The sequence below is a fragment of the Myripristis murdjan genome, chromosome 24, assembly GCF_902150065.1.
Source record: "Myripristis murdjan chromosome 24, fMyrMur1.1, whole genome shotgun sequence".
Taxonomy (NCBI): Eukaryota; Metazoa; Chordata; class Actinopteri; order Holocentriformes; family Holocentridae; genus Myripristis; species Myripristis murdjan.
Genome location: NC_044003.1, coordinates 2,981,670 through 3,005,323, shown reverse-complemented (window position 1 = coordinate 3,005,323; position 23,654 = coordinate 2,981,670). Strand labels below are relative to the sequence as shown.

Here is a 23,654-nt window from a genome sequence, read left to right as displayed (position 1 = left end):
TGTTTTAATTTGTTTTAATTTGTTTGATTGTTTTTATTCTCTCTATTGTTTTATTGCTCTATTTCAATTTGTTTGATTGTTTTTATTCTTTGTACTTTTCTTTGTTTTGCTGTTTTATTTTTCATTTTTGTACAGCACTTTGTTTCAGCTGTGGTTGTTCTTAAAGTGCTATATAAATAAAGCTGAGTTGAGTTGAGTTGAGTTGAAACTGTGTTGAGAGTTTAAAATAAACTAAAATCCTGCAGAATGTGCCTTTAGTTTGCATCTTTGTCATTTCATTTCATGCGTCTCATATTTTGGATGGATATGAAATGTGTTTTCCAATTTTTGAGCTGTGACAGTTTCCCGCAGAATTTTCCAGAAATAATAATGATAAAAAAAAAAAATAATAAACAAACCCATAGACTCATATCCAGGCTGAAACTGAAAACAAAAAGTCAAAACAACATAAAAATAAAAACGAATGAAAAATACTAAAAAAACTAGAACCTTGTTTCTGCAGGAGGCCACATGTTCAACTTTTTAATTATCTAAATATGTATATCCATCTTATAATAATTTTTTTTTTTAATTAATTTCTCATTTTCATTCATATTTAGAGGCACAGACAAGGAATTTGCACAATCTTTTTTTTTTTTTTTTTAATTAAATATGACACTATTTATTGAACTTGCACAGTATCAAGTCATTCAAAAGATACGTTGGAAAATAAATTACCAATTAATGACAAATACTTTAACAGTCATATTCTCAAAGAAAATACATTTTTAAGAAAAAAAAAAAAAACATCTCATGAAGAGAATAAAGAGCCTCTGCTGTCCGTCTGCATCTCAAAACACAAAAATATAAATAAAACTGGAGAAAATACAAAGTTTGATCTGATCAAGCAGTTCCAGAAATCTACAAAAAAAATAAAAAAACAAAAAACAAACAAACAAAAAAAAACTGCTTTTGTCAAAAAATAAAACAACAACACAGAGACTGAGAGTGAAAAACTGTACAGGGAGGAATATTTACAACGCAAAATAAAAACAACATCAGAATGAAAGCCGACATTCGTCCATAAGAGACTGAAGCAGGAGTGACGTCTCCCATTGCACATGAATGGGAGCTGTGTCTGAAAAAAAAAAAAAAAGTAGAAAAATCACATTCCTGTTTGTTTCATCTGGGAAACATTTTTTTTTACGTTGCAGCTGCGAAATCTGACCAAAGAAGCCGAAGTTCAGGAGCTGGATGAGGTTTGAGGAAAACATCTGGAGACGTCTGGTGTTTTTCTCTGAAGAATTCAAAGTTCATGTGATCGTGAACGAACGAGGGATTTTTCCTGAACACGTTAAACAACAGGGTCTCGCTCAGACTGCAGGCAAATCACATCTCTCTCTCAAATCAGACACTCTGAAATGCGATCTGAGCGTCCGGAGCTGAGAAACATCTGGAGTCGCATGTCAAACCTCCTCCAGATGTGGTTTGGATCTGATTTGCAAAAATGACGCTCCATGTGGTGTTTTGCAGTGTGAACGAGGCCTCGGAGGTGAAAGCGGAGCGCGGTGGAGACTCTGCAGGTTTTGGCGCCGCGGCGTGGCGGTGCGTCCGTCCGTCCTCCAGATGTTGGTTCTACAGCGTCGGTATGGCGGCCTTCTGGATCCCCAGCACCGCGTCGTAGAAACAGTCTTCGTTTACGGCCGACGCCATGCTCTGCACGCTGAAGTCTCTCTCCAGGAGGCTGCTGAGGTCCAGAGCGTTCGCCTCCTCCGGCGTTCCTCCTGCGGGGGCTCCGTACGGACCGCCGCTCCTCCTCTGGCCCGGCGGGGGCCACCCGTTCATCGCCTGCTCGTCAGGCCGCGATGCCGCCGCCGCCGCCGCCTCCTCGGCAAAGTTCAGCCTCTGCAGCTGGGCCTCCAGGTCGCTGGTCAGGGAGCAGAGCCTCGCCCTCTTTCCCAGGGCGTCGGCCTCCAGGCCGGGCAGCACGGCGGCGGGGGCGTCGCCGGGCGGCGGCGGCTCGCAGAACGTTTCGGCAGCGAGGACGCCGCCGGGCGTGCCGCTCTCCTCCGGCTGATGGTGAGCCGTCCTCTGGGCGTCAGAGCGCCGCTGCTGCTGCCTCCTCCTCCAGGACCCCGCCCCCCTCTCGGCGGCGGAGGGCTTGCTCCTCCTCAGGGAGCCGGCGGAGCTTCGTTCTGCCGGGACGGCCCGTCTGGATCCGTCCCTGAGGAGGGAGCGCAGGGCGCGCACCACGCTGGCCTTCGTCTCCAAACCGCTGCAACAAAACAGAAATGCATCCATTTTTAAATTACGGTGAATAATTCTTTTTTTGTTGTTGTTGTTTGTTGTTTTTATTTTGTTGTTTTTTATTTTATTTGAGAAAAAGAAAATCAACACAAACAATACATATCAAAAATAAAAATACAAAAAACAAGACAAACTTCAGTGTGTCCAGACTCTTCATGGAGAAATTAAACTTAAATTTAAACTTAAATTTAAATCAACACAAACATTTAGGAGAGTCCGAGTCAAACTGCTGATCTGTAAGTTTCTGTGAAATATTTCCAGAAGTGAATCAGTCAAATTCATAGAGACATAAATTATGTAACTGCCTGTTTTAAATCTAATCTTTACCCAACTGTCCATCTGATCTTATGATAAATACATGAAAATGGAAAAATGAACAGATAAAATGAAAGATGAGGCACACAGGTCTGATGTTCAGCTCTGTGATTATTCATTTAGGAGCTTTTTTCTTTTATGTTATTTGTCTTTTTTTATAATAAAAGAGAAACAAGCAGGTTCAGGACTTTATGAATGCACTGAATGAAAGGAGTGTGTGTGTGTGTGTGTGTGTGTGTGTGTGTGTGTGTGTGTGTGTATGTGTGTGTGTGTGTGTGAATGAGTCACCTGCTGCACAGCTGAAACACTGTCTCCGGTCGTCCCTCCACCTCCGACCTGGTGTGAACCAGCTCCCACACACACGGGTTCTCTGTCCCTGCCAGGACACACACACACACACACACACACACACACACACACACACACACACACACACACACATCGTCAACCAAACCAGCAAGCCCACCAGACACTCAGTCCAAAGCTGCAGCACAGCGCCCCCTGCTGGAAAAATGTCCCCTCAGCACCGGCTTGCTTTAAATTTATTTCCTGGGCTTTTGCTGCAGAAGTGACCCCTGAACACAGGGATTATAATCCAGATGATAAATTAAATAACGATGATATAACAACCTAATGATGATCTAAACGCAGCGTGAAAGGCACATGAACAGAAAACAGAAAAATAGAAAAAAAAGCAGAGATGTGTGTGTTTTCTGATCTTCACTGACCTGTGATGTTGGCCGGTCGCACCTGGACAGCCGACACTGGGATTAACCAGCGGAACCTGAAGGGGTCCAGGTCGCCTGACCGGGAGCTGGTCTGCAGCACAGAGACACAAAACAACAACAACAAACATCTGAATACAATTTTATTTTTTTAAAATTAAGCTCTACATGTGGCATGTTGTGGTCCTCTAAATAATAATAATAATAATAATAATACAGTGATAATGATATAAAGGCAATATTTCTGATTTGGTTTCATTTACCAATAGAAGTGAAATCAGCCCCGAGTGTGAATGTTTTTAAATCCAGACTAAAAACATTTCTCCTCTCATGCTTATGGCTGAGCTCTTTCAGAGATTTTTAGTTTAATTAGTTTAATTTGTTATCATTTTAAAGCAGTTCATTATTATTTTTTTTTGCTCCTATTTTATGCTCCATTTTAGTCTAGTTATTTTCTTTCTTTCTGCCTTTCTATTTCTCTGCACTTTTGTAATCTATTTATTAACTATAATGATTTTCTGCAATTGTTTTTTTTTTATTATTATTATATGGATTTTCTTATTTCTTCTAAATGTTTGTTTCTTTTCAATTGTTTGTTGTCACTTTTCTTGTTTTTATGTAAAGCACATTGAGCTGCTCCGTGTATGAAATGTGCTCTAGACATAAAATAAAATAGAAATAAAATAGAAAAATCTAAAAAAAAATAGCTTTAATCTCTGATCTTCCCTTCAGTTTCCACGTTGGAGCAGACGGGCTCCTAAACTCTGCAATAATCCGCCTCCAGCTGATGGAGGAATATCTGGGAGGGAAGATGCTTGTTGCTGCGGTGGCTTCCTGTTACATCACACCTGAGTCAAACACCTGAAGTCAGTGATGAACAGGTGTGTGTGTGCTCAGTGCTTCTGTGTCATCCCTGTGTAGGTACAGCGACTCAGCAGATTTGCAGAGGGGGTTTTGCGGACTCACCATCCTCTTCTTGAGCTTGCTGCTCTCTCTGTACAGCAGGATGACGGCTCGCCTGAACACTGAGGACACACAGCAGCATCACGTTCTTATAAAGGCGCACAAATAAAACACAGAGAGATAACACACAGCGTCTGTAACGGATGTCAAAATGGAAATATTGATGGAAATATGGCCGTTCACCCACCGAACAGCGTGAGCTCCGGCTCCCTCCGCAGGCGTCCCAGGCAGGGCAACGGGTTCAGCCAAACCACAGAGGAGTGGACCAGGAACTCCCCCATGGAGATCTCCGTCACCTGAGAGGGGGGAGGGAGGGAGTTTATTTTTCTCCTCTGTCCTACAGCATCATCACTATCATCATCATCATTGTCATTTGTAAATGACCTTTAACATGGCCCAGCATCTCCCTACAATTGAAGAGTTCATTTGCACAAACAGATAAAAACCATTCTTAAAATGAATACACCTTTTTCACTGATACTGCTTGGAGTACACACACACACACACATATACACACACACACACACACACACACACACACACACACACACACACACACACAAAGCATGATTTAGGATAATAAACATTATGCCAGGCTAAATAAACATATAAAAAATAGAAATAAATATAAAGTAAATTTTAATAAAATTCAAAAAAGTTTTGATAAATTGAAATGGAGATGTCTGTTTTTGCAAATGAACTCTTCAGTTGTCCTTTTCTTGTGTATTTACCTCATAATTATTTCCTCAAAGTCAGTTTATTGTGTCGGCATGTTATCGGCAGTTTTTGCGAGCCTTAAAAAGGAAGCAGCTATTTTCGCTGTAGTTTGCCTGCTTGTAAAGAGAAATGCAGCAGAATATGTTTGTTTACTATAACCACTATTTACAATGTTTAAAATGTACGTGTGACATAAAAGTGACTGCATAAGGAGTTTATTCAAGTTAAAACCCTTCATCTATGGCACTGTATTATGAGGTTGTCGCAAGGTTAAAAATTCATAAATGGTCATATTTCATTAATGAAAACTCAGATTTATTTCATTGGCAGAGATTAAAAATGTGATTTTATTTTATGTCATTTTATTTTTATCATTTTGTAAGTCTATGGCAAAAATAGTAATAGCCTTTATTTTATTATCTTTTGTAGCTCTTACGGTGTGTTCAAGTGCGTAAGGAATTCATGAAGCTACGGTGTGTTCAAGTGCGTAAGGTATTCATGAAGCTACGGTGTGTTCAAGTGCGTAAGGAATTCATGAAGCTACGGTGTGTTCAAGTGCGTAAGGAATTCATGAAGCTACGGTGTGTGTTGCATTAAAATAAAACACTATGAACCATCAGTTGGAGAGTTTCATTCAGACCATCGGTCAGCCGGGGATGCTACATCACTGAACCCAGAGCCTCCAGCTTGACCCGGATTATTCTAATATTCTAATATTCTAATTTCTTCTTTCTTGTAAAAAGTAAAAATGAGATTATTCTGGTTGCATCAGCATCATCTCCTGCTGTGCTCACTGGCACTCAGGCAGCAGACTTGCTCTCGTAAATTTGCCTCCAGTGACAATATTTCTATATCCTCCTGAGACCCAGCCTATTCAATGACATCCTCTGTAGTGGACATCAGTTGATCGTCTATATCCTTTTACTCATTTGAGCTGCCCTATCAGGTCCTGGTGTACAGAGGAGATCCAGGCCTTTCCAGTGATATCTCATGTGATGAGGTGGGATGAGGGGAACACCCACTTTCTATTGAGCCAAAATGGCAGCTGCAGAAAAACGCACACGTCTTGAAAAGAAACAGGAAGTCAAATATTGTTTAGCTTTTGGTTTTTACTTATGAAAATTGTCTGTAATTGATGATCTGTGGTTATTTGATTGGTTTTTTATTTAAATTTAAAATTATCTGTTTTTTTTACAGTAAAATCCACTACAGTGGACGTACTGTAAAATCTAAAATAAAAATATTTTTGTGAAATTCTAAATTGTGAGTTGTTGTTTTAACTCTAAATAGACATGAAATCACAAAAAAAGTTAAACTGGAAGACACTTTTTTTTCCTCGGGTCTCAGGAGGATATTTTTTTCTGTTAGATCGTCCAAACTGCGGTGGCACGGCTGTTAGGGTGGCAGCTGCCAGCCTGTGCCACCCTGTTAGATCCACCCCTGTTTACACTCCTCCCTCCTCCTCTTCCTCTTTCTCTTCCTCTTCCTCCTCTAAGGGAGATTCACATTTTCCTGTCTGTCCTGTGGCTGACCGGCTGATTCTGAGAGCAACAGCTTCAGCAGCGCAGCTTTCACAGCTTCAGCAGCACAAAACAGACGAGTGAGGAAAAAAAAGATGAGGAGCTCAGGACAAAATCTTTTTTTTTTTGTTGTTGTTTGTAGTGATGGAAATGTGCTGCCTGTGGTGTTTGATCTAAACTGAAGCTCTGATGAAGTCGACTGACCGGTTGGACTTTTGTCTTTTTAGCCTTTTGCATCTTACTCGTGGTGCAAATGTATTTTTTCTTCCAAAGAAAAAAAAAATATAAATACATGTCATTATTAATCAACAGTGCTATTAATTAATTAATTAGTGCAATATCTCTGTGTATTAAGTTTACTTTTTTACATGTGCTCTTATTTGTGTATTTATTGTAATATTTTGCAGGATTAAAGCACATATTTAGACATAATGCACATGCTTTTTTTTAAAAAAAATAGTTTTTTTCTTATTTCTTTTTCTATTTATTATAATTTAATTCTGCGACTGACCCAGTTTCCCCTTTGGGATCGATAAAGTTTTTCTGATTCTGATTTTAAGTTCTCACTGTTACTGAATGACAGTTGTTGTTGTTGTTGTTGTTGTTGTTGTCGTCATGTTGCCGTGTTAAAGCAATGAATGCGCTGCAGGCCTCAGGTGCGGGGGCCTCAGGTGCAGGGGCCTCAGGTGCGGGGGCCTCACCTGTTTGTGGGCTCCGCTGTGCTGGGCGGCCAGCTGGTCGAACACGCAGCCGTACTCCTCGTAGATCTTCTGCATGTCGTTGATGTGACTCGCCACCTTCTCCATCGCCCGCAGGGCCTCTGCAGACACACACACACACACACACACACACACACACAGCCCACGCACACACACACACACACACAACACACAACACACACACACACACTTTACTCTACCTGTGCTGTGTCAGTACCTGTGAGGTGTCAGTACCTGTGAGGTGGGCGTGTCAGTACCTGTGAGGTGGGCGTACCTGTGAGGTGGGCGTGTCAGTACCTGTGAGGTGGGCGTGTCAGTACCTGTGCGGTGGGCGTACCTGTGAGGTGGGCGTGTCAGTACCTGTGAGGTGGGCGTACCTGTGAGGTGGGCGTGTCAGTACCTGTGAGGTGGGCGTACCTGTGAGGTGGGCGTGTCAGTGTCTGTGAGGTGGGCGTGTCAGTGCCTGTGAGGTGGGCGTGTCAGTACCTGTGAGGTGGGCGTACCTGTGAGATGGGCGTGTCAGTACCTGTGAGGTGGGCGTACCTGTGAGGTGGGCGTACCTGTGAGGTGGGCGTGTCAGTACCTGTGTGGTGGGCGTACCTGTGAGGTGGGCGTGTCAGTACCTGTGAGGTGGGCGTGTCAGTGCCTGTGCGGTGGGCGTGTCAGTACCTGTGAGGTGGGCGTGTCAGTGCCTGTGAGGTGGGCTTGTCAGTGCCTGTGAGGTGGGCGTACCTGTGAGGTGGGCGTGTCAGTACCTGTGCGGTGGGCGTACCTGTGAGGTGGGCGTGTCAGTACCTGTGAGGTGGGCGTGTCAGTGCCTGTGAGGTGGGCGTGTCAGTACCTGTGAGGTGGGCGTGTCAGTGCCTGTGAGGTGGGCGTGTCAGTGCCTGTGAGGTGGGCGTACCTGTGAGGTGGGCGTGTCAGTGCCTGTGAGGTGGGCGTGTCAGTGCCTGTGAGGTGGGCGTGTCAGTACCTGTGAGGTGGGCGTGTCAGTACCTGTGAGGTGGGCGTGTCAGTACCTGTGCGGTGGGCGTACCTGTGAGGTGGGCGTGTCAGTACCTGTGAGGTGGGCGTACCTGTGAGGTGGGCGTGTCAGTGCCTGTGAGGTGGGCGTGTCAGTACCTGTGAGGTGGGCGTGTCAGTGCCTGTGAGGTGGGCGTGTCAGTACCTGTGAGGTGGGCGTACCTGTGAGGTGGGCGTACCTGTGCGGTGGGCGTGCCTGTGAGGTGGGCGTGTCTGTGAGGTGGGCGTACCTGTGAGGTGGGCGTGCTCGTGGCTCTGGCTGTCCGTCAGTGACACCAGCTCCCTCAGCAGCAGCGGGTACTTGAGGACTCTCTGCACAGGTTTGATCAGGTACGACTCCAAGGTGGACGAGTGCTGCTTGGTCGGGTTCCGGGCCTCCAGGAACTGCTTGAAGGCGGCGTCCGTCTTCGCTGCAGGGACACAGAAGGACAGGTAAGGTCTGGGCTGTCTGCTGAGAGGACCGAGGAGCTCTGAGGCTACATCACCCAAACATCAGTTTTTCTGTATTTCAGGTTCAGGTTCAGGTTCAGGTTACTTTATTCGTACCCGTAGGTAGATTTGTCCTGCAGTGAGTTGTCCAAACACACATACACATCCAAACATAGCCTCAAACAAACATAATAACCAGAAACCATGGTAATAAAGTGCTACATAGATCAGGGCTCCACCAATAAACACTCGAATTTCCTAAAACACAAAATGACGAAGGGAAAATTGGTTTAAAACAAGAATACAAAAAGTTTAAAAACCCGGATACTAAAATACAATCAGATAACAAAGATTAAAAACACATAAATAAATAAATAAATAATGAATAAATAAGGCCTGTGCACGGCACCTAGTTATACAGTAGCTTGTTCAGCTCTCAATCGACAGCAAAATTTCAAAACTGTTCAAGACCTGGAAATGAGACGGTTTATTTTCCAGACTCCCCTTGACTCAGAGAAAACATTTTTTTTAAAGGAATATTCCAATGTTTTGGTCAAAAATAGCCTTTTTCTGACTGACCCAGACTAAGACAAGATGTCCAGTTCAGTCCTCATCATCCTTTGTGTGACTCAGACAGCCTCAGAGCTGCTGGAAGGTTTATTTCTTCACTTTGACTAAACCAGGCTAACGACTCCCATAGACTTCAAGTCTTTATGCTAAGCTAACAGGAACTGCTACCCATAGGAACTGAAGCAGTGGACGTCCAGAGGTGGACATGGTGTCCAACATCTGGCCTCAGTCTGATACACAGAGCTGATGGGTCCTCACCTCTCTCCAGAACCTTCTGGACCTTGATGTGGTTTGCGCAGAAGCCGCTGTACAGCTTGAAGTGGTCGGCGTAGTAGAGGAAGGAAGCTCCCAGCGACAGGAGCAGTTTCTGAAAAAACACACACAGATTTTACTTTTATTTTTATATTTCTGGCATTTAGCTAAAGACAGGGAGTCTTAAACCACCCTGTTTAAAAAAAAAAAAAAAACTGAAACGATATTGTGCTGTTCCAAAACTAAAGTCAGATCAAAGTGTGTATAAACTCTAACTAACCCACTGAAAACTGACTGAGACTGAACTGAAAACTAAAATTAAAAAACAAAATAAAAATAAAAACTAATAATATAAAACTATAACAGCAATACTTCAAATGTTATCGTCTCAGAAATGCTGGCAGCTGGTGTTGCAGGTGAGCTCTTATCTATCAGCTGATGTGGAGGATGATGACGATGATAATGATGATGATGATGATGATGATGATGAGGATGATGATGATGATGATGATGATGATGATGATGATGATGATGATGATGAAGCTGCTCACCTTGAACTGCTCGGGCGTCTCCAGCGAGCTGAAGTCGGGGCACGAGGCGATCCTCTCCTCCAGAGTTTGCAGAAACACTCTCTGGAAGTCCAGCATCTCCGGCAGACTGCCGAACAAAGCCTCCATCTGACACACACACACGCACACACACACGCACACACACACACACACACACACACACACACACACACACACACACACGCACACACACACGCACACACACACACACGCACGCACACACACGCACGCACACACCAAATACGATTCCTCCATCAATAATCAGGTGGACAACAAATGTATTTTTGGATTTTATTTCCGGTGTGTGTGTGTGTTGGCTCTTCGTTTTGCGTGTGTGTGTGTTGGCTCTGTATTTCGGGTGTGTGTGTGTTGGCTCTGTATTTCGGGTGTGTGTGTGTGTTGGCTCTGTATTTCGGGTGTGTGTGTGTTGGCTCTGTATTTTGGGTGTGTGTGTGTGTGTGTTGGCTCTGTATTTCGGGTGTGTGTGTTGGCTCTGTATTTCGGGTGTGTGTGTTGGCTCTGTATTTCGGGTGTGTGTGTGTTGGCTCTGTATTTCGGGTGTGTGTGTGTTGGCTCTGTATTTCGGGTGTGTGTGTGTTGGCTCTGTATTTCGGGTGTGTGTGTGTTGGCTCTGTATTTCGTGTGTGTGTGTGTGTTGGCTCTGTATTTCGTGTGTGTGTGTTGGCTCTGTATTTCGGGTGTGTGTGTTGGCTCTGTATTTCGGGTGTGTGTGTGTTGGCTCTGTATTTCGGGTGTGTGTGTGTTGGCTCTTTGTTTCAGGTGTGTGTGTGTTGGCTCTGTATCTCGGGTGTGTGTGTGTTGGCTCTGTATTTCAGGTGTGTGTGTGTGTTGGCTCTGTATTTCGGGTGTGTGTGTGTTGGCTCTTTGTTTCAGGTGTGTGTGTGTTGGCTCTGTATCTCGGGTGTGTGTGTGTTGGCTCTGTATTTCAGGTGTGTGTGTGTGTTGGCTCTGTATTTCGGGTGTGTGTGTGTTGGCTCTGTATTTCGGGTGTGTGTGTGTGTTGGCTCTGTATTTCGGGTGTGTGTGTGTTGGCTCTGTATTTCGGGTGTGTGTGTGTTGGCTCTGTATTTCGGGTGTGTGTGTGTTGGCTCTGTATTTTGGGTGTGTGTGTGTGTGTGTTGGCTCTGTATTTCGGGTGTGTGTGTGTGTTGGCTCTGTATTTCGGGTGTGTGTGTGTTGGCTCTGTATTTCGAGTGTGTGTGTGGCTCACCTCGTCCTGGCTGAGGAAGGTCTCGCCCTGCAGGGGGGTCAGGTAGATGTCCAACAGGCAGACCAGATCCTGGCGGGAAACACACGGATCAAACTTTAGCTTTAGCATTAGCTGTATTAGCATTAGTGTTGGCATAAGTATAAGCTTTAGCATTAGCAGTATTATTAGTAGTAGTATTATTTCTAGTATTAGCAGTAGTATTTGCTTTAGCATTAACAGTACTAGTATTAATGTTGGAAGTGTTGTTAGCAGAAGTACAAGCTTTAGCATTAGCAGTATTATTAGCAGTAGCATTAGCAGTACTAGCATTGGTGTTGGCAGTGTTGTTAGCCGTAGTATTATCTTTAGCATTAGCAGAAGTATTAGCAGTAGCATTAGCTTTAACATTAGCAGTACTATTAGCAGTAGTATTAGCAGTAGCATTAGCTTTAACATTAGCAGTACTATTAGCAGTAGTATTATTATCAGTATTATTAGCTGTAGTATTAGCTTTAGCATTAACAGAAATATCAATAGTATAATAAGCAGTAATATTATCTTTAGCATTAGCAGTATTATTAACAGTAGTATTATCTTTAACATTATCAGTATTATTAGCTGTAGCATTAGCTTTAACATTAACAGAAATATTAATAGTATAATTAGCAGTAACATTATCTTTAGCATTAGCAGTATTATTAGGTGTAGCATTAGCTTTAGCATTAGCAGTAGTATCATCTTTAGCATTAGCAGTTGTACTACCTTTAGCATTATTATTTGCATTATTATTAACATTAGCCTTAGCATTAGCTTTAGCATTAGCCTTAGCATTAGCCTTAGCCTTAGCCTTAGCCTTAGCATTAGCGTGTGCGGACCTTGACGTAGGACTTCTCGGTGTCCACCAGCTCCTGGATCACCTTGCGGAGCCGCTGGCAGACGCTCAGGTGTTTGGGACAGGCGGCCGGCAGGACGGCGGCGCGGCTGTACGGGTTCCTGGGGACGTCCGCCTCCGCCGCACGGCCTTCTGGGAGGTTGTGGTACAGCGAGTAGACCCGCTCCACGTTCTGTCGGGGACACAGAGCGACGGATTTACTGACTCATGCATGAATTTTTCATGTTCTTGGGGAAAACAGGAAGAAGGCACTTTGATATTTTTCTACTGAAGGAAACAGAAAAATCAAACTGTCAAAAACATCAGAGATTTTTCCTCTCCTGCAGGAGGAGGAGGAGCTAAACATCGAGCTAAACTGCCAGAAATATCTTAACAAGCCTGATTTTTGTTTTTATACCCATTCAGTCTCACTTCAGAGTTCATATCAGCTGCTGGTGGGATGAGATAATTCCATCTGTTTCCATCAGGTTCACTTGTTTCATGATTTTCATGAAAGTGTAAATGTGCTGACACCAGGCAGAATGAGGCGGATCAGCCACTAGGATCCAGAAAAATCAATTGATTCCAGAAAAATGTCTGGAAACAAGCTGATTTAGCGTTTATCATCATTTGAGCCGACAGACAGTGATGAGTGGGGTCAGAGGTCACAGCCGCTGGACTGAGCCTGATGAAAAGCCTCTCCTCAGTGTTTCAGGCCGGTCATGCCGACCTCTCCGCCCCCCGCTGGTTAAAACCGAGCGGCACGCTGCGGCTCGGTAAATCGGGGTTAAATCGGTCCTGCTGGATTTCACGCGGTCGGAGCGGCAGGTGAAAGTGATCAGAGAGCGATTAGGATGCGGCATGGAGGTCAAAGACCGCCGGGGACGGGCCGGCTGGGATCTGAGCCGAGAGCTGCCGAGGCCTCAGTCCGTCTCTATCAGCCTGTTAGAGCAGATTCCCCTCCGCTGGACATGAAACACAGGAGCCCAACCCTCAGATTACAGAGAAAAGACTCCAGTTACTCCAGATTATCTCCCGGAAATATGATGCATGTGCAGCATTTCTAAAAGAGAAAATGATCTAAAGTTATCTAAAGACCTTCATTCCACATCATCAAAATACGAAATTAATTTATTTCTTCACTCAGCAGCACAGATACACACAGTGATCAAGATGGTAATCCACATCCAAGATCAGAATCCAGTCAGTCTTTAAGACTGGATTAGAAAGTCAATTTTTGACCTTCCCATCGGCAGCAGGAAGGTCAAAGGTCAGACATCAGAGCGTCCGGCCGCGGGCCTCAGGCTGGAGGAGGAGCTGCTGGGACGTTTTCACCTCCACAAACCGCTTCATTCATCATCATAATCTCAACTTCATTCATCATCATAATCTCTGCTGCCAGCCTCGAGCACAGAGCTGACAAACTGATGAATTCCCGAGCCGTGGACCGCCGGCGCCGTGCCGTAAAAACCCCGAGCAGCACTCCTCCCCTCGTGGCCCTGAGGCACAGAAACACGGGGTTCTGCTGGAGCTCCTGAATCCAAGTACCGGGTGTCAGGTTCTGTGACTTGGTCCATTTTATATTCATATACACTGTTTATGTTATATGTATATATATACCGTTTATATTTATATATTTATATAGGCTGTTTATATTTTTCTTTATATTTTTATATTTATTGTTTATATATATATTTTATATTTATTATATATATACTATTTATATTTACATACGCTGTTTATATTTATATATACTGTTTATAGTTATACATACTGTTTATATTCACACATATTGTTTATATATACTGTTTATACTTATATTCTAAATTCTATAGATACTTATATTCTATATTTACACTTCTTTTTTTTTTTACCTTGCTTTATTTATTTATTTATTTATTTAGGCTTATACCGGGACCTGAGTGCTAATTTCGTACCACCAACATGTAAATGTGAGCTGGTATGACAATAAAGTTCCTCTGAAACACGACAAGATTCACATTCAGCCTTTAATCCTGATACAGGAACAGACATGGTGATGTCAAACTTGTAGGTAATGTGCATTAGTATATATTTTTAAAGTGCCTGATGGGTTTGGGCAATATTCAAAATTCAGGCGTCTTTTTCAAACCCCCATGATCCACATTACAATGTAAACACGACAGCTTCAGAGCTGCTGAAGGGTTTGTTTGTTCACTGTGACAGAGCCAGGCTAACGACTCCCATAGACTTCAAGTCTTTATGCTAAGCTAACAGGAAATGCTACCCATAGGAACTGAACCAGTGGACGTCCAGAGGTGGAAATGGTGTCCAACATCTGGTCTCAGTCTGGGGAAGATGGGAAAAGGCGATTTTACCCAAAACACTGGAGTGCTTTGTTTTTTAAAAAATCAATAAATCAGTGTTAAGTCAAAGAAGCACTTCAAGTTACAGCAAACTAATACAGTTATCCTGTTATTGTTGGCGTCCACGGATTCAAATATTAAACTGAAACTTGTCACAGCTTTCAGGAAAACGCCATCAAAATGTCATTTTACTTTGCCGTCTTAAAGTTTTTGTTGGTTGTAGACAATAACACATTCAGCCACAGACATCGCAATATTCAGCATTATCAGATGTTGCCCTGACAACCAAATGAAGTCAGAGCAGAGACAAACTGCAGAGGAGCCTCATCGCCATGACAACAGCGTCCCAGCAGCTCTACCAACCACAAACTCCTCTCAAAAAAATAAACAACAAAGAGAAGAGAACCTGACCAGCAGCACGATGCCGTCGGCCGGCGCCTCGCAGCTCAGGCAGGACGCCGCCCCGTCCAGCAGCCGGGCCAGACGCTCCGCCAGCGACGGGCCCCGGCCACGCGACACCTCCCCGACCTCCTCCTCCTCCTCCTCCTCCTCCTCCAGCACCTCCTCCTCCAGCGGCAGCACCCAGCACAGAGCGCCCACCGAGCGCGAGCGGGACGGGGGCGCCTTGGCCGGGGTCAGGGGCCGCCTCGCCCGCGGGGGGCCGGAGCCCGTCAGGAACAACATGCTACCGGGTCGCTGTGGTCGAGCCACCTGTGCTGGACGCCATTAATCCCCCTGCTCTGTCTTCACACACACACCCTCTCTGTGCTCACACACTCGTCAGCTGTAAGCCCGGATTAGCCGCCCGCTCGCGGATCATGAGCGCTGACGGCGGCCGGGGCCTGACCGTAAGGAAGCCTGGAGGACACAAGAGGCTTCTGGGAAAAAGGATTTCAGCTGCAGAGGAGGAGGTGGAGGAGAGGAGTCGACGTGACGGAGGGCTTTGTGCAAACCCACAGACCTTTATTTTGAAATTCTAGTGGAGATCCTGAGGTTTCCAGAAATCCCCAAACATGAGCTGCTGAGCTCCAGGGAAACGTGTCTGAAATGATGCGGATGTTTTCTGTCTGACGTGATTCTGCAGCCGTAAAACAACGGCAGCTTCTCCACTTTGTAGCTTCTTCAGGGGGAAATTAAGGGGAAAAATCTGAGTTTAAGAGGAAAGAAGGAAGAAAAAACAAAGTCAAGCTGCTGGTTCAGATGTGGAAATAGGAATAATATTCCCACAGAAATAAACTGGAGTGGCCCAAGTCACGATGAAACACAAAACCATTAAAATATGTCCTTAATTTATACCTGAAAAAACAACACACCCTGTAATAAGTTCCTAATTTAAAGTTTGAACCCTTTAATTTGTCTTAACTTCAGCTTTAGCTTGTCTTAAGCTGTCCTGCCTGATGGAAAAACAGGATTTTTTTTCTGACTTTGAGGGGATATTTAAGGGAAAATCAGCGCTTCAAGAGGTTTTGAGAAAACTCTTGACACTGCAGACTGAGAAATGAATGAATGAATGAAACTTGACATAACTGATTGTTTAAGTTATATTTTAGAATCGCACACGGTGTTTTGAATTTGGATTCCATTTGAATGTGAATCAGGGAAACGAGCATTTCAAATCTGATTCTGGGTCAGATTTCTCAGGTGGATTTAAAAAGAGCAGGGCGGAGTGCAGAGTGTGTGCCGCTGAGCTCACCTGTCCCGCCGGCTCGCTCTCCTCGCACGGCCTCGTCGAGACCTCCTCCGCCGCAGGAGGCGGGACGCTCTCATTGGTCGACGGTGAATCTGTGAGGGAGAGCAGCATCCAGGAAAATAATGCAGTTTATTCAGGCTTTTCTACAGCGTAGGGGTTAATAATAAATAAAATTAAATAAAATTAAAATTAAGATTAAAATCAAGTTAAATAAAAATAAATAAGAAAACAACAAATACATGAACAGATACACAGAGAGATAAACAGATGTGTGAAAGTATTTCATTAATTTTAGTTTTTTTGTGATAAAGAGTGTTAAAAAGTTGATAAGTAGATAATTAAAAGGGAAATAATGTGTGTGAAAACATAAATATAAAGGTGGAAATTGGAAAACAAACTGCAAACAATTCTATTAAATCATATTCAGCTGAGAGGAGAGAAAGTTTAGTGAGAGAGGACAAGAGATCAGGTTAGACACCAAAAAAATAATAAAATTAAAAAATAAAGTAAAGTAAAATAAATAATAATACTAATAAATGAAATGAAATGAAATAAAATAAAACATAACAAAATAAAAAAGTAGAATCAATCATAATAATAATAATACTAAAAATAATGAATAACAGTAATACTAATAAATAAAACAAATAAATAAAAAATGAATATATAATGAAAAAATAAAATTAAAAATAATAAAATAAAATATCAAAATATCTATAATCGTAATCACGGCACTTTCCTGTATGTACACTCAGCATTAACATGAACAGGGTGGAAAATGTAAAAAAAGGAGGAGTGAACGCTCCACAGGCATCAGGCAGGAGCTCTGCTGTGATGTGACGTACCTGCGGCCCAGGTGGGCGGCTGGCCGGGGTCGGCGGGGTCGGCGGGGTCAGCGGGGTCCCCGGGGTCCCCGGGGTCGGGCCAGACGGGGCCGGGCTCCTCGGGCCTCGTCTCGTCCCTCCTGAGCAGCAGCTGCAGCGCCTGGTGGCTGAAGAAGCTCTGCATGCGGCCCAGATCCAGACGGGACACGCCGGCCCCGTTCACCGCCAGGACCTCGTCTCCGGCCCGCAGACCTGCAGGGGGCGGGACGGGGCGTTTACTGGGCTGGACACACCCAGCAGGCGGGACACTGAGAACATCTGCTTCCCAAAATGATTTTCCCATCCTCAAAAATTATGTTTGCAGGCATCTGGTTTACCTTCTCTCCTCACATCTTATTTCTGGCACCTTTATTTTGATATCTACGTGCCGTGACCTCTGACCTTCTGGCCTATGATGGATCCCTGCATGGGCACATTAGGCACGTGCCCAGGGTCCTGGCAGCCAATCAGGGTCCTTGGCCGTTCTTTGCCAAGAGTGTATTTTTTATTATTATTTTTTTTATTTTATTTTATTAAATAATTTTATTAAATCATGAAAATAAATGTGGGCCCCCACTAAACACCAATCCCTCATAATTTATGTCTTTTTTTGTACAAAAAAATGTTTTAGCAAAAATGTTTCTCAGTCAAGACAAGGTCGCGCGTCAATCATGTGGTGGGTCACGTCATTTGACCTGGATAGATAATTTACCTCGTTAACGTTAGACGTGTGTTTGACAACATGGAGAAGCCACGACATAATTAATAACAATCATAATATATAATATAATAACATATTATTGTGGTTTGAGTTGAGTGTGTGAAATTAGTTATACAGGGCCCTCAGCGTTCATGCCCAGGGTTTGTGTTAATCCGTCTATGCTTCTGACCTCCTCACACTGACGTCTGCATGCCGTGTTTTATGTTATTATATTCAGATGTTTCTGGGTCTGACAGCAGAAAACACCTGTCTCAGCTGTCTCAGCTGTTTGGCCTGCCTCCCTCTGCAGCCTTCAAGTTACGGGATTAAAAACGTTCTTGTGACACAAACAAACAAACTCCATGACAATAATCTGTTCCTGTCGTCATGTGACTGAATGTGACTGAATGTGACTGAATGTAGTTCAGTCGTTTTGTCGCTGTGTCATGTTTACCTCCGCTGGCGGCGAGTCCCAGCGGGTCCACCTCGCTGACGAACACGTGACTTTTCCCGGCTCCGTCCACGTGGCCTGTCACCGCGAAGCCTGCAGGGGTCAGAGGTCAAAGGTCAATCGGGATCCTACGTGACATCATCTTACTGCAGGCGCTCTGTTTTAGTGACTGTGTCTCACAATACAAAACACACAGCAGAAAAAAAAAACAAAACTGTACCGGACATTTGCCAACATGTTTTCAAGTTTATTTAGAGCCTGAAACCACCGTTCCCAGTCCCTGTTCCCGTTCCCAGTCCCCGTTCCCAGTCCCCGTTCCCAGTCCTCGTTCCCAGTCCTCGTTCCCAGTCCCCCGTTCCCATTCCTCGTTCCCAGTCCCTGTTCCCAGTCCCCCGTTCCCATTCCTCGTTCCCAGTCCCTGTTCCCAGTCCCCCGTTCCCAGGCCCCGTTCCCAGTCCCTGTTCCCAGTCCCCCGTTCCCACTCCTCGTTCCCAGTCCCTTTTCCCAGTCCCCCGTTCCCAGTCCTCGTTCCCAGTCCCCGTTCCCAGTCCTCATTCCCAGTCCCCGTTCCCAGTCCCCCGTTCCCAGTCCCTGTTCCCAGTCCCCGTTCCCAGTCCCCCGTTCCCAGTCCCTGTTCCCGTTCCCAGTCCCCGTTCCCAGTCCCCGTTCCCAGGCCCCGTTCCCAGTCCCCGTTCCCAGTCCCCCGTTCCCATTCCTCGTTCCCAGTCCCTGTTCCCAGTCCCCCGTTCCCAGTCCCTGTTCCCGTTCCCAGTCCCCCGTTCCCAGTCCCCCGTTCCCAGGCCCCGTTCCCAGTCCCCGTTCCCAGTCCCCCGTTCCCATTCCTCGTTCCCAGTCCCTGTTCCCAGTCCCCCGTTCCCAGTCCCTGTTCCCGTTCCCAGTCCCCCGTTCCCAGTCCCCCGTTCCCAGGCCCCGTTCCCAGTCCCTGTTCCCAGTCCCCCGTTCCCAGTCCCCCGTTCCCACTCCTCGTTCCCAGTCCCTTTTCCCAGTCCCCCGTTCCCAGTCCCCGTTCCCAGTCCCCGTTCCCAGTCCTCATTCCCAGTCCCCGTTCCCAGTCCCCCGTTCCCAGTCCCTGTTCCCAGTCCCCGTTCCCAGTCCCCCGTTCCCAGTCCCTGTTCCCAGTCCCCGTTCCCAGTCCCCCGTTCCCAGTCCCCCGTTCCCGTTCCCAGTCCCCGTTCCCAGTCCCCGTTCCCAGGCCCCGTTCCCAGTCCCCGTTCCCAGTCCCCCGTTCCCATTCCTCGTTCCCAGTCCCTGTTCCCAGTCCCCCGTTCCCAGTCCCTGTTCCCGTTCCCAGTCCCCCGTTCCCAGTCCCCCGTTCCCAGGCCCCGTTCCCAGTCCCCGTTCCCAGTCCCCCGTTCCCATTCCTCGTTCCCAGTCCCTGTTCCCAGTCCCCCGTTCCCAGTCCCTGTTCCCGTTCCCAGTCCCCCGTTCCCAGTCCCCCGTTCCCAGGCCCCGTTCCCAGTCCCTGTTCCCAGTCCCCCGTTCCCAGTCCCCCGTTCCCAGTCCCCCGTTCCCACTCCTCGTTCCCAGTCCCTTTTCCCAGTCCCCCGTTCCCAGTCCCCGTTCCCAGTCCCTCGTTCCCAGTCCCCGTTCCCAGTCCCCGTTCCCAGTCCCCGTTCCCAGTCCCCGTTCCCAGTCTGTGTGTGTTTCCAGGCCCACAAGTTTACAAGAAACAAAACTAAAAACTCACAGCTGGAGCAGAAACAGCTGGAAGGACAGAGGACTTTTTATAGTGCATTTTGTACATTGAAATGCAAAGAACAGCACTTTACATGGGAGAAGAAAGAAGAAAGAATTTTTAATAAATCATGAATAAAATCATAAAATATTAAAATAAAAATAAAGATAAAAATAAAAAATAAATTAATAAATAAAAAAATAGTAAAAAAAAGTAGAAAAATAAAATGTGACAAAACACAGATAATAGAAAATAAAGGTAGAGATTACAAAAAATTAAATGATTATAAGCAGTGAAAATAAAACAATATTTAATTGAATCCCTGTGTAAGATAAATGTGTGTGAGGCCGAGCGGTGCGTTCAGGGCCTCCCGCTCCGCTCAGGGAAAGTTTCCTCACCGAAGTCGACAGCGGCGTCGGGCCTGCAGAGCTGGACGGTGAAGACAGAGAGCGGGCAGAGCTCCAGCTCGTCAAACACCTGGACCACACACACACACACACACACACACACACACACACACACACACACTCTTAATCCTTTGCAACCTGGACGGACATCAGATTTCTTGTTTTCTTGTCTAAATGCTCGTGAGAGGTGCCTGAACGCAGCATCGAGTGAACTGACTTGATTTCTTTCAAACATAAACATAAACATAAATATAAACTTATCAAGAAATTATCCAAAAATTTACAAGACATTAGTAAAACACTGCAACAAAATGAAAATTAAAAATGGATGAAGAATGTCCAAAATTTGAAAATTATTTATTTAAATTTATCTTAGAGGAAAAAATATTTTTGTTGTGAAGTTTCAGCTATTTTTATTTATTTATTTAAATTTATTTTTGCTTGTTTTTTTTTTTTTTTTTTTTTTTTTTTTTTTTAATTTAATCGATTTTTATTTTGTGTTTTTTGTTGCTTCACTTCCTGCTGCTCTCACCAGCTGACTGACGGCTTCGCTCGGCGCCGCTGTGCACGTTTCACTTTTCTGTCCCACGTTTCTCTTCACACGCAGACAGAACTGAGTCGGGTCCAGCTGCCTCTCCTGCACACACACACACACACACACACACACACACACACACACACACAGAAAGTGTTACTGGGATAAAGCAGGCATGGAAAAATAAGTATTTTAGCTCTAAAAGTTATAAAACCTGAATTTAATCCATGTTGAGAGAATAAGGAGCTGCAGACAGGCGGCAGACTGTGTGTGTGTGTGTGTGTGTGTGTGTGTGTCTGACCTGGCACACAGCAGCCAGCAGCTCACACACCAGCCCGTCCTGTCTCACGGCCACAGAGAGCGTCTGGCCGCCCGGCAGCCTCACACACACCGCAGACTGCAGGCTGCCGTGCCACGACGCGCCTGCAGGGGGCGCCGCACCCCGCGGCATCCTGGGTAAACTGTCCAGCCTCTGCAGAGGAGAGGAACACAACAACAGCTTTTTGCTTCAGCTCCAAAGAATCAAACTGTAAAGACGTCTCAGCTCTTTCTCACGGATTCAACTTCAGGTTTTCGTTTCGTTTAGAGAATCTGACCTTTGGTTTTTCTGCATCACAGGCATGAAGTTATGGACTTTAAATGTGTAATGATGCTTAATCAAACTCTGACAGATGGTGACATGGTGGTGAAATGTCTACTAAGAACAAAGGAGGAGAAAGAAGAATTGTTTTAAAAGGAGAGAAGAAAAAGAAAACAGAGATTTTATTGTTGAAGTTTCCTCCAGGCGAGAAAACAGAGAACAAATGAAACTAAACTGAAGAGACTCGATTTACATGCAAACAGCCTCAGAGATCAACTGCAACGCAACGAGAGGAGGAGAGGAGACAAGGACACAGGAGAGGAGAGGAGAGGAGAGGAAGGGGAGGAAGGGAAGTGAAGGAAGTGGAAGGAAAGAAGAGGAGATGATACTGATTTTACCACATTAGGACTTTTTCAAATGGCTAATTAAAAGCTTTATTCTCTGAACACTATGAGTTCATTCACATCACATTGCAGCTTAATTTGTGGAATATTAAGCCTTTATTCTCAGGATCTTTTATTTTGTTAAAGTGGCCCTAAAACGCCGCCGTACTAACTTGTGATTTTTTTTTTTTTTTTTTTTTTTTTTTGCACTGTTGGACATGCACGGTGCGTAAAAAAGCAAAAAAGCAAACAGACTTTTGAAACACGACGCCCGAGTGAGTGCGAGGCGCACGGCGCTGCAGCAGGCGGCCGGCCAGATAAGATTCATCCGGACAAACAGTGAAGCCTGCGCGGTGCGTTCAGGCTCAAAACGGAGACGCGTGAAATGACGTGAAACGCCGCAGATTGAGACGCGAACGGGCGGCGGTCACGTTTCATTTGAGCAGAAGAATAACGGCGGTGATGGCAGTTTGCACGGTGCATTCAGGCTCACAACACACATCATGTTAATGTACAGCAGATCAGATAGGAGTCCCCTGGATAAACACAGAGAAGATTAGCCGAATTGCTCTCAGCAGCCGTTAAAGCAGCACAATATTCATGCAGAGCGCCCACTAAAAATGAAAAATAACTTCAAATGACACGAGACAGGCAGCAGCAGCAGGAAATTAAAGTAAAGCAGCAGCTGAAGGAGCAGAGCAGGCATGCATTTATGCTAAAAAAAAACCCAAAACATTTTATATGAAAGATCTGACGTGCATTCCTTTAGCCGATCAAATAAATACAGCGACTGAAGGATAATATGTGCAGGGCACGGCTGTGAGGCATGACAGGAATTTAAAGTCACACAGGATCTGATGCCACATCCACAGAGGAGCCACCACAGGAATCCCACACAGCCACAGAGTGTGTGTGTGTGTGTGTGTGTGTGTGTGTGTGTGAGTGTGTGAGTGTGTGTTTTATCAGATGGGACGCTGCAGTGATGGGTGGGGTTCAGTTCGGCAGCAGCAACCAGGCGGTAAACCCAAGAGAGGAAAAACCAAAGCTGTCTTTCCACCGTCAACTGAACACCATCAGCCGAGTCATTTGTTAGGAAATGAAAAAAAATTAATAAAAAAAAAAATAATAAAATTGTGATAACTGATAAATCGATAGTCATCTGTCAATTAAAAACACAAAACATCGTCTGATTCCAGCTTCACCAAAACCGCCTTCCCTCTCTGCTTTTTCATATCTTTATACAATTAATTGTGATTTTTTTTTTTTTTTTTTTTTTTTTTTTTTTTACAAATTTTTGCTCGTTTTCTTGACTTCATTTTTTCTAGAATTTTTTCCCCTAGATTTTTTAACAACAAAATTTCACCTCGAACAAATTTTTCTTTAAATTAGTATTTTTGGGGTAATTTTTTGTAATTTAATTTAGATATCTATTTAGAATAATAGTGATAAAAAATAGTGTTCTTGTATTTATTCATTTATTATTATTATTATGATTATTGTTATTGTTATTATTATTATTATTAGTGTTGTTGTTGTTGTTATTTCTTTTTACTCATTTTTGTCTAATTTTCCAGTAATGTTTTACTATTTTTTTTTTTTTTTTTTTTTTTAATAAGTAGCACTAGAACTTTTTTCTTATTTTAATTTAATTTGTCAAGGTTATAGAGGGGGTTGGTAATTTAACCTTCTGATAGCTGTAATTTTTTAAAACTTTTTTTTTTTGGCAAATTTTCTGTTTTGTGTTTTTTTTTTTTTTTTTTTTTTTAAAGAAATCAAGTGAATCTGCTCAGATTTCAAAGGGTTAAATAAATGCAGGTGTATTCAGTGTTTAAATG

At 44.4% G+C, this 23,654-nt stretch overlaps 1 protein-coding gene across 1 annotated transcript in view; it reads right to left on the bottom strand.

Annotated features, from left to right (window-relative positions):
- Positions 1 to 639: 639 nt before the first annotated feature.
- Positions 640 to 23,654, bottom strand: part of tiam2b (TIAM Rac1 associated GEF 2b) — a 46,240-nt gene continuing 23,225 nt past the window's right edge. The window contains exons 9-25 of the mRNA XM_030047544.1: positions 21,158 to 21,328; positions 20,854 to 20,958; positions 20,313 to 20,391; positions 18,222 to 18,311; positions 17,050 to 17,280; positions 16,208 to 16,296; positions 12,174 to 12,362; positions 11,320 to 11,388; positions 10,071 to 10,196; positions 9,526 to 9,634; positions 8,499 to 8,678; positions 7,228 to 7,346; positions 4,477 to 4,585; positions 4,293 to 4,351; positions 3,330 to 3,420; positions 2,890 to 2,977; positions 640 to 2,254 (exon numbers count right to left, since the gene is read on the bottom strand). Coding sequence (XP_029903404.1) covers positions 1,615 to 2,254; positions 2,890 to 2,977; positions 3,330 to 3,420; positions 4,293 to 4,351; positions 4,477 to 4,585; positions 7,228 to 7,346; positions 8,499 to 8,678; positions 9,526 to 9,634; positions 10,071 to 10,196; positions 11,320 to 11,388; positions 12,174 to 12,362; positions 16,208 to 16,296; positions 17,050 to 17,280; positions 18,222 to 18,311; positions 20,313 to 20,391; positions 20,854 to 20,958; positions 21,158 to 21,328 — 2,544 coding nt within the window. The 3' untranslated portion in view covers positions 640 to 1,614. The remainder of the gene's footprint in view (positions 2,255 to 2,889; positions 2,978 to 3,329; positions 3,421 to 4,292; positions 4,352 to 4,476; positions 4,586 to 7,227; positions 7,347 to 8,498; positions 8,679 to 9,525; positions 9,635 to 10,070; positions 10,197 to 11,319; positions 11,389 to 12,173; positions 12,363 to 16,207; positions 16,297 to 17,049; positions 17,281 to 18,221; positions 18,312 to 20,312; positions 20,392 to 20,853; positions 20,959 to 21,157; positions 21,329 to 23,654) is intronic.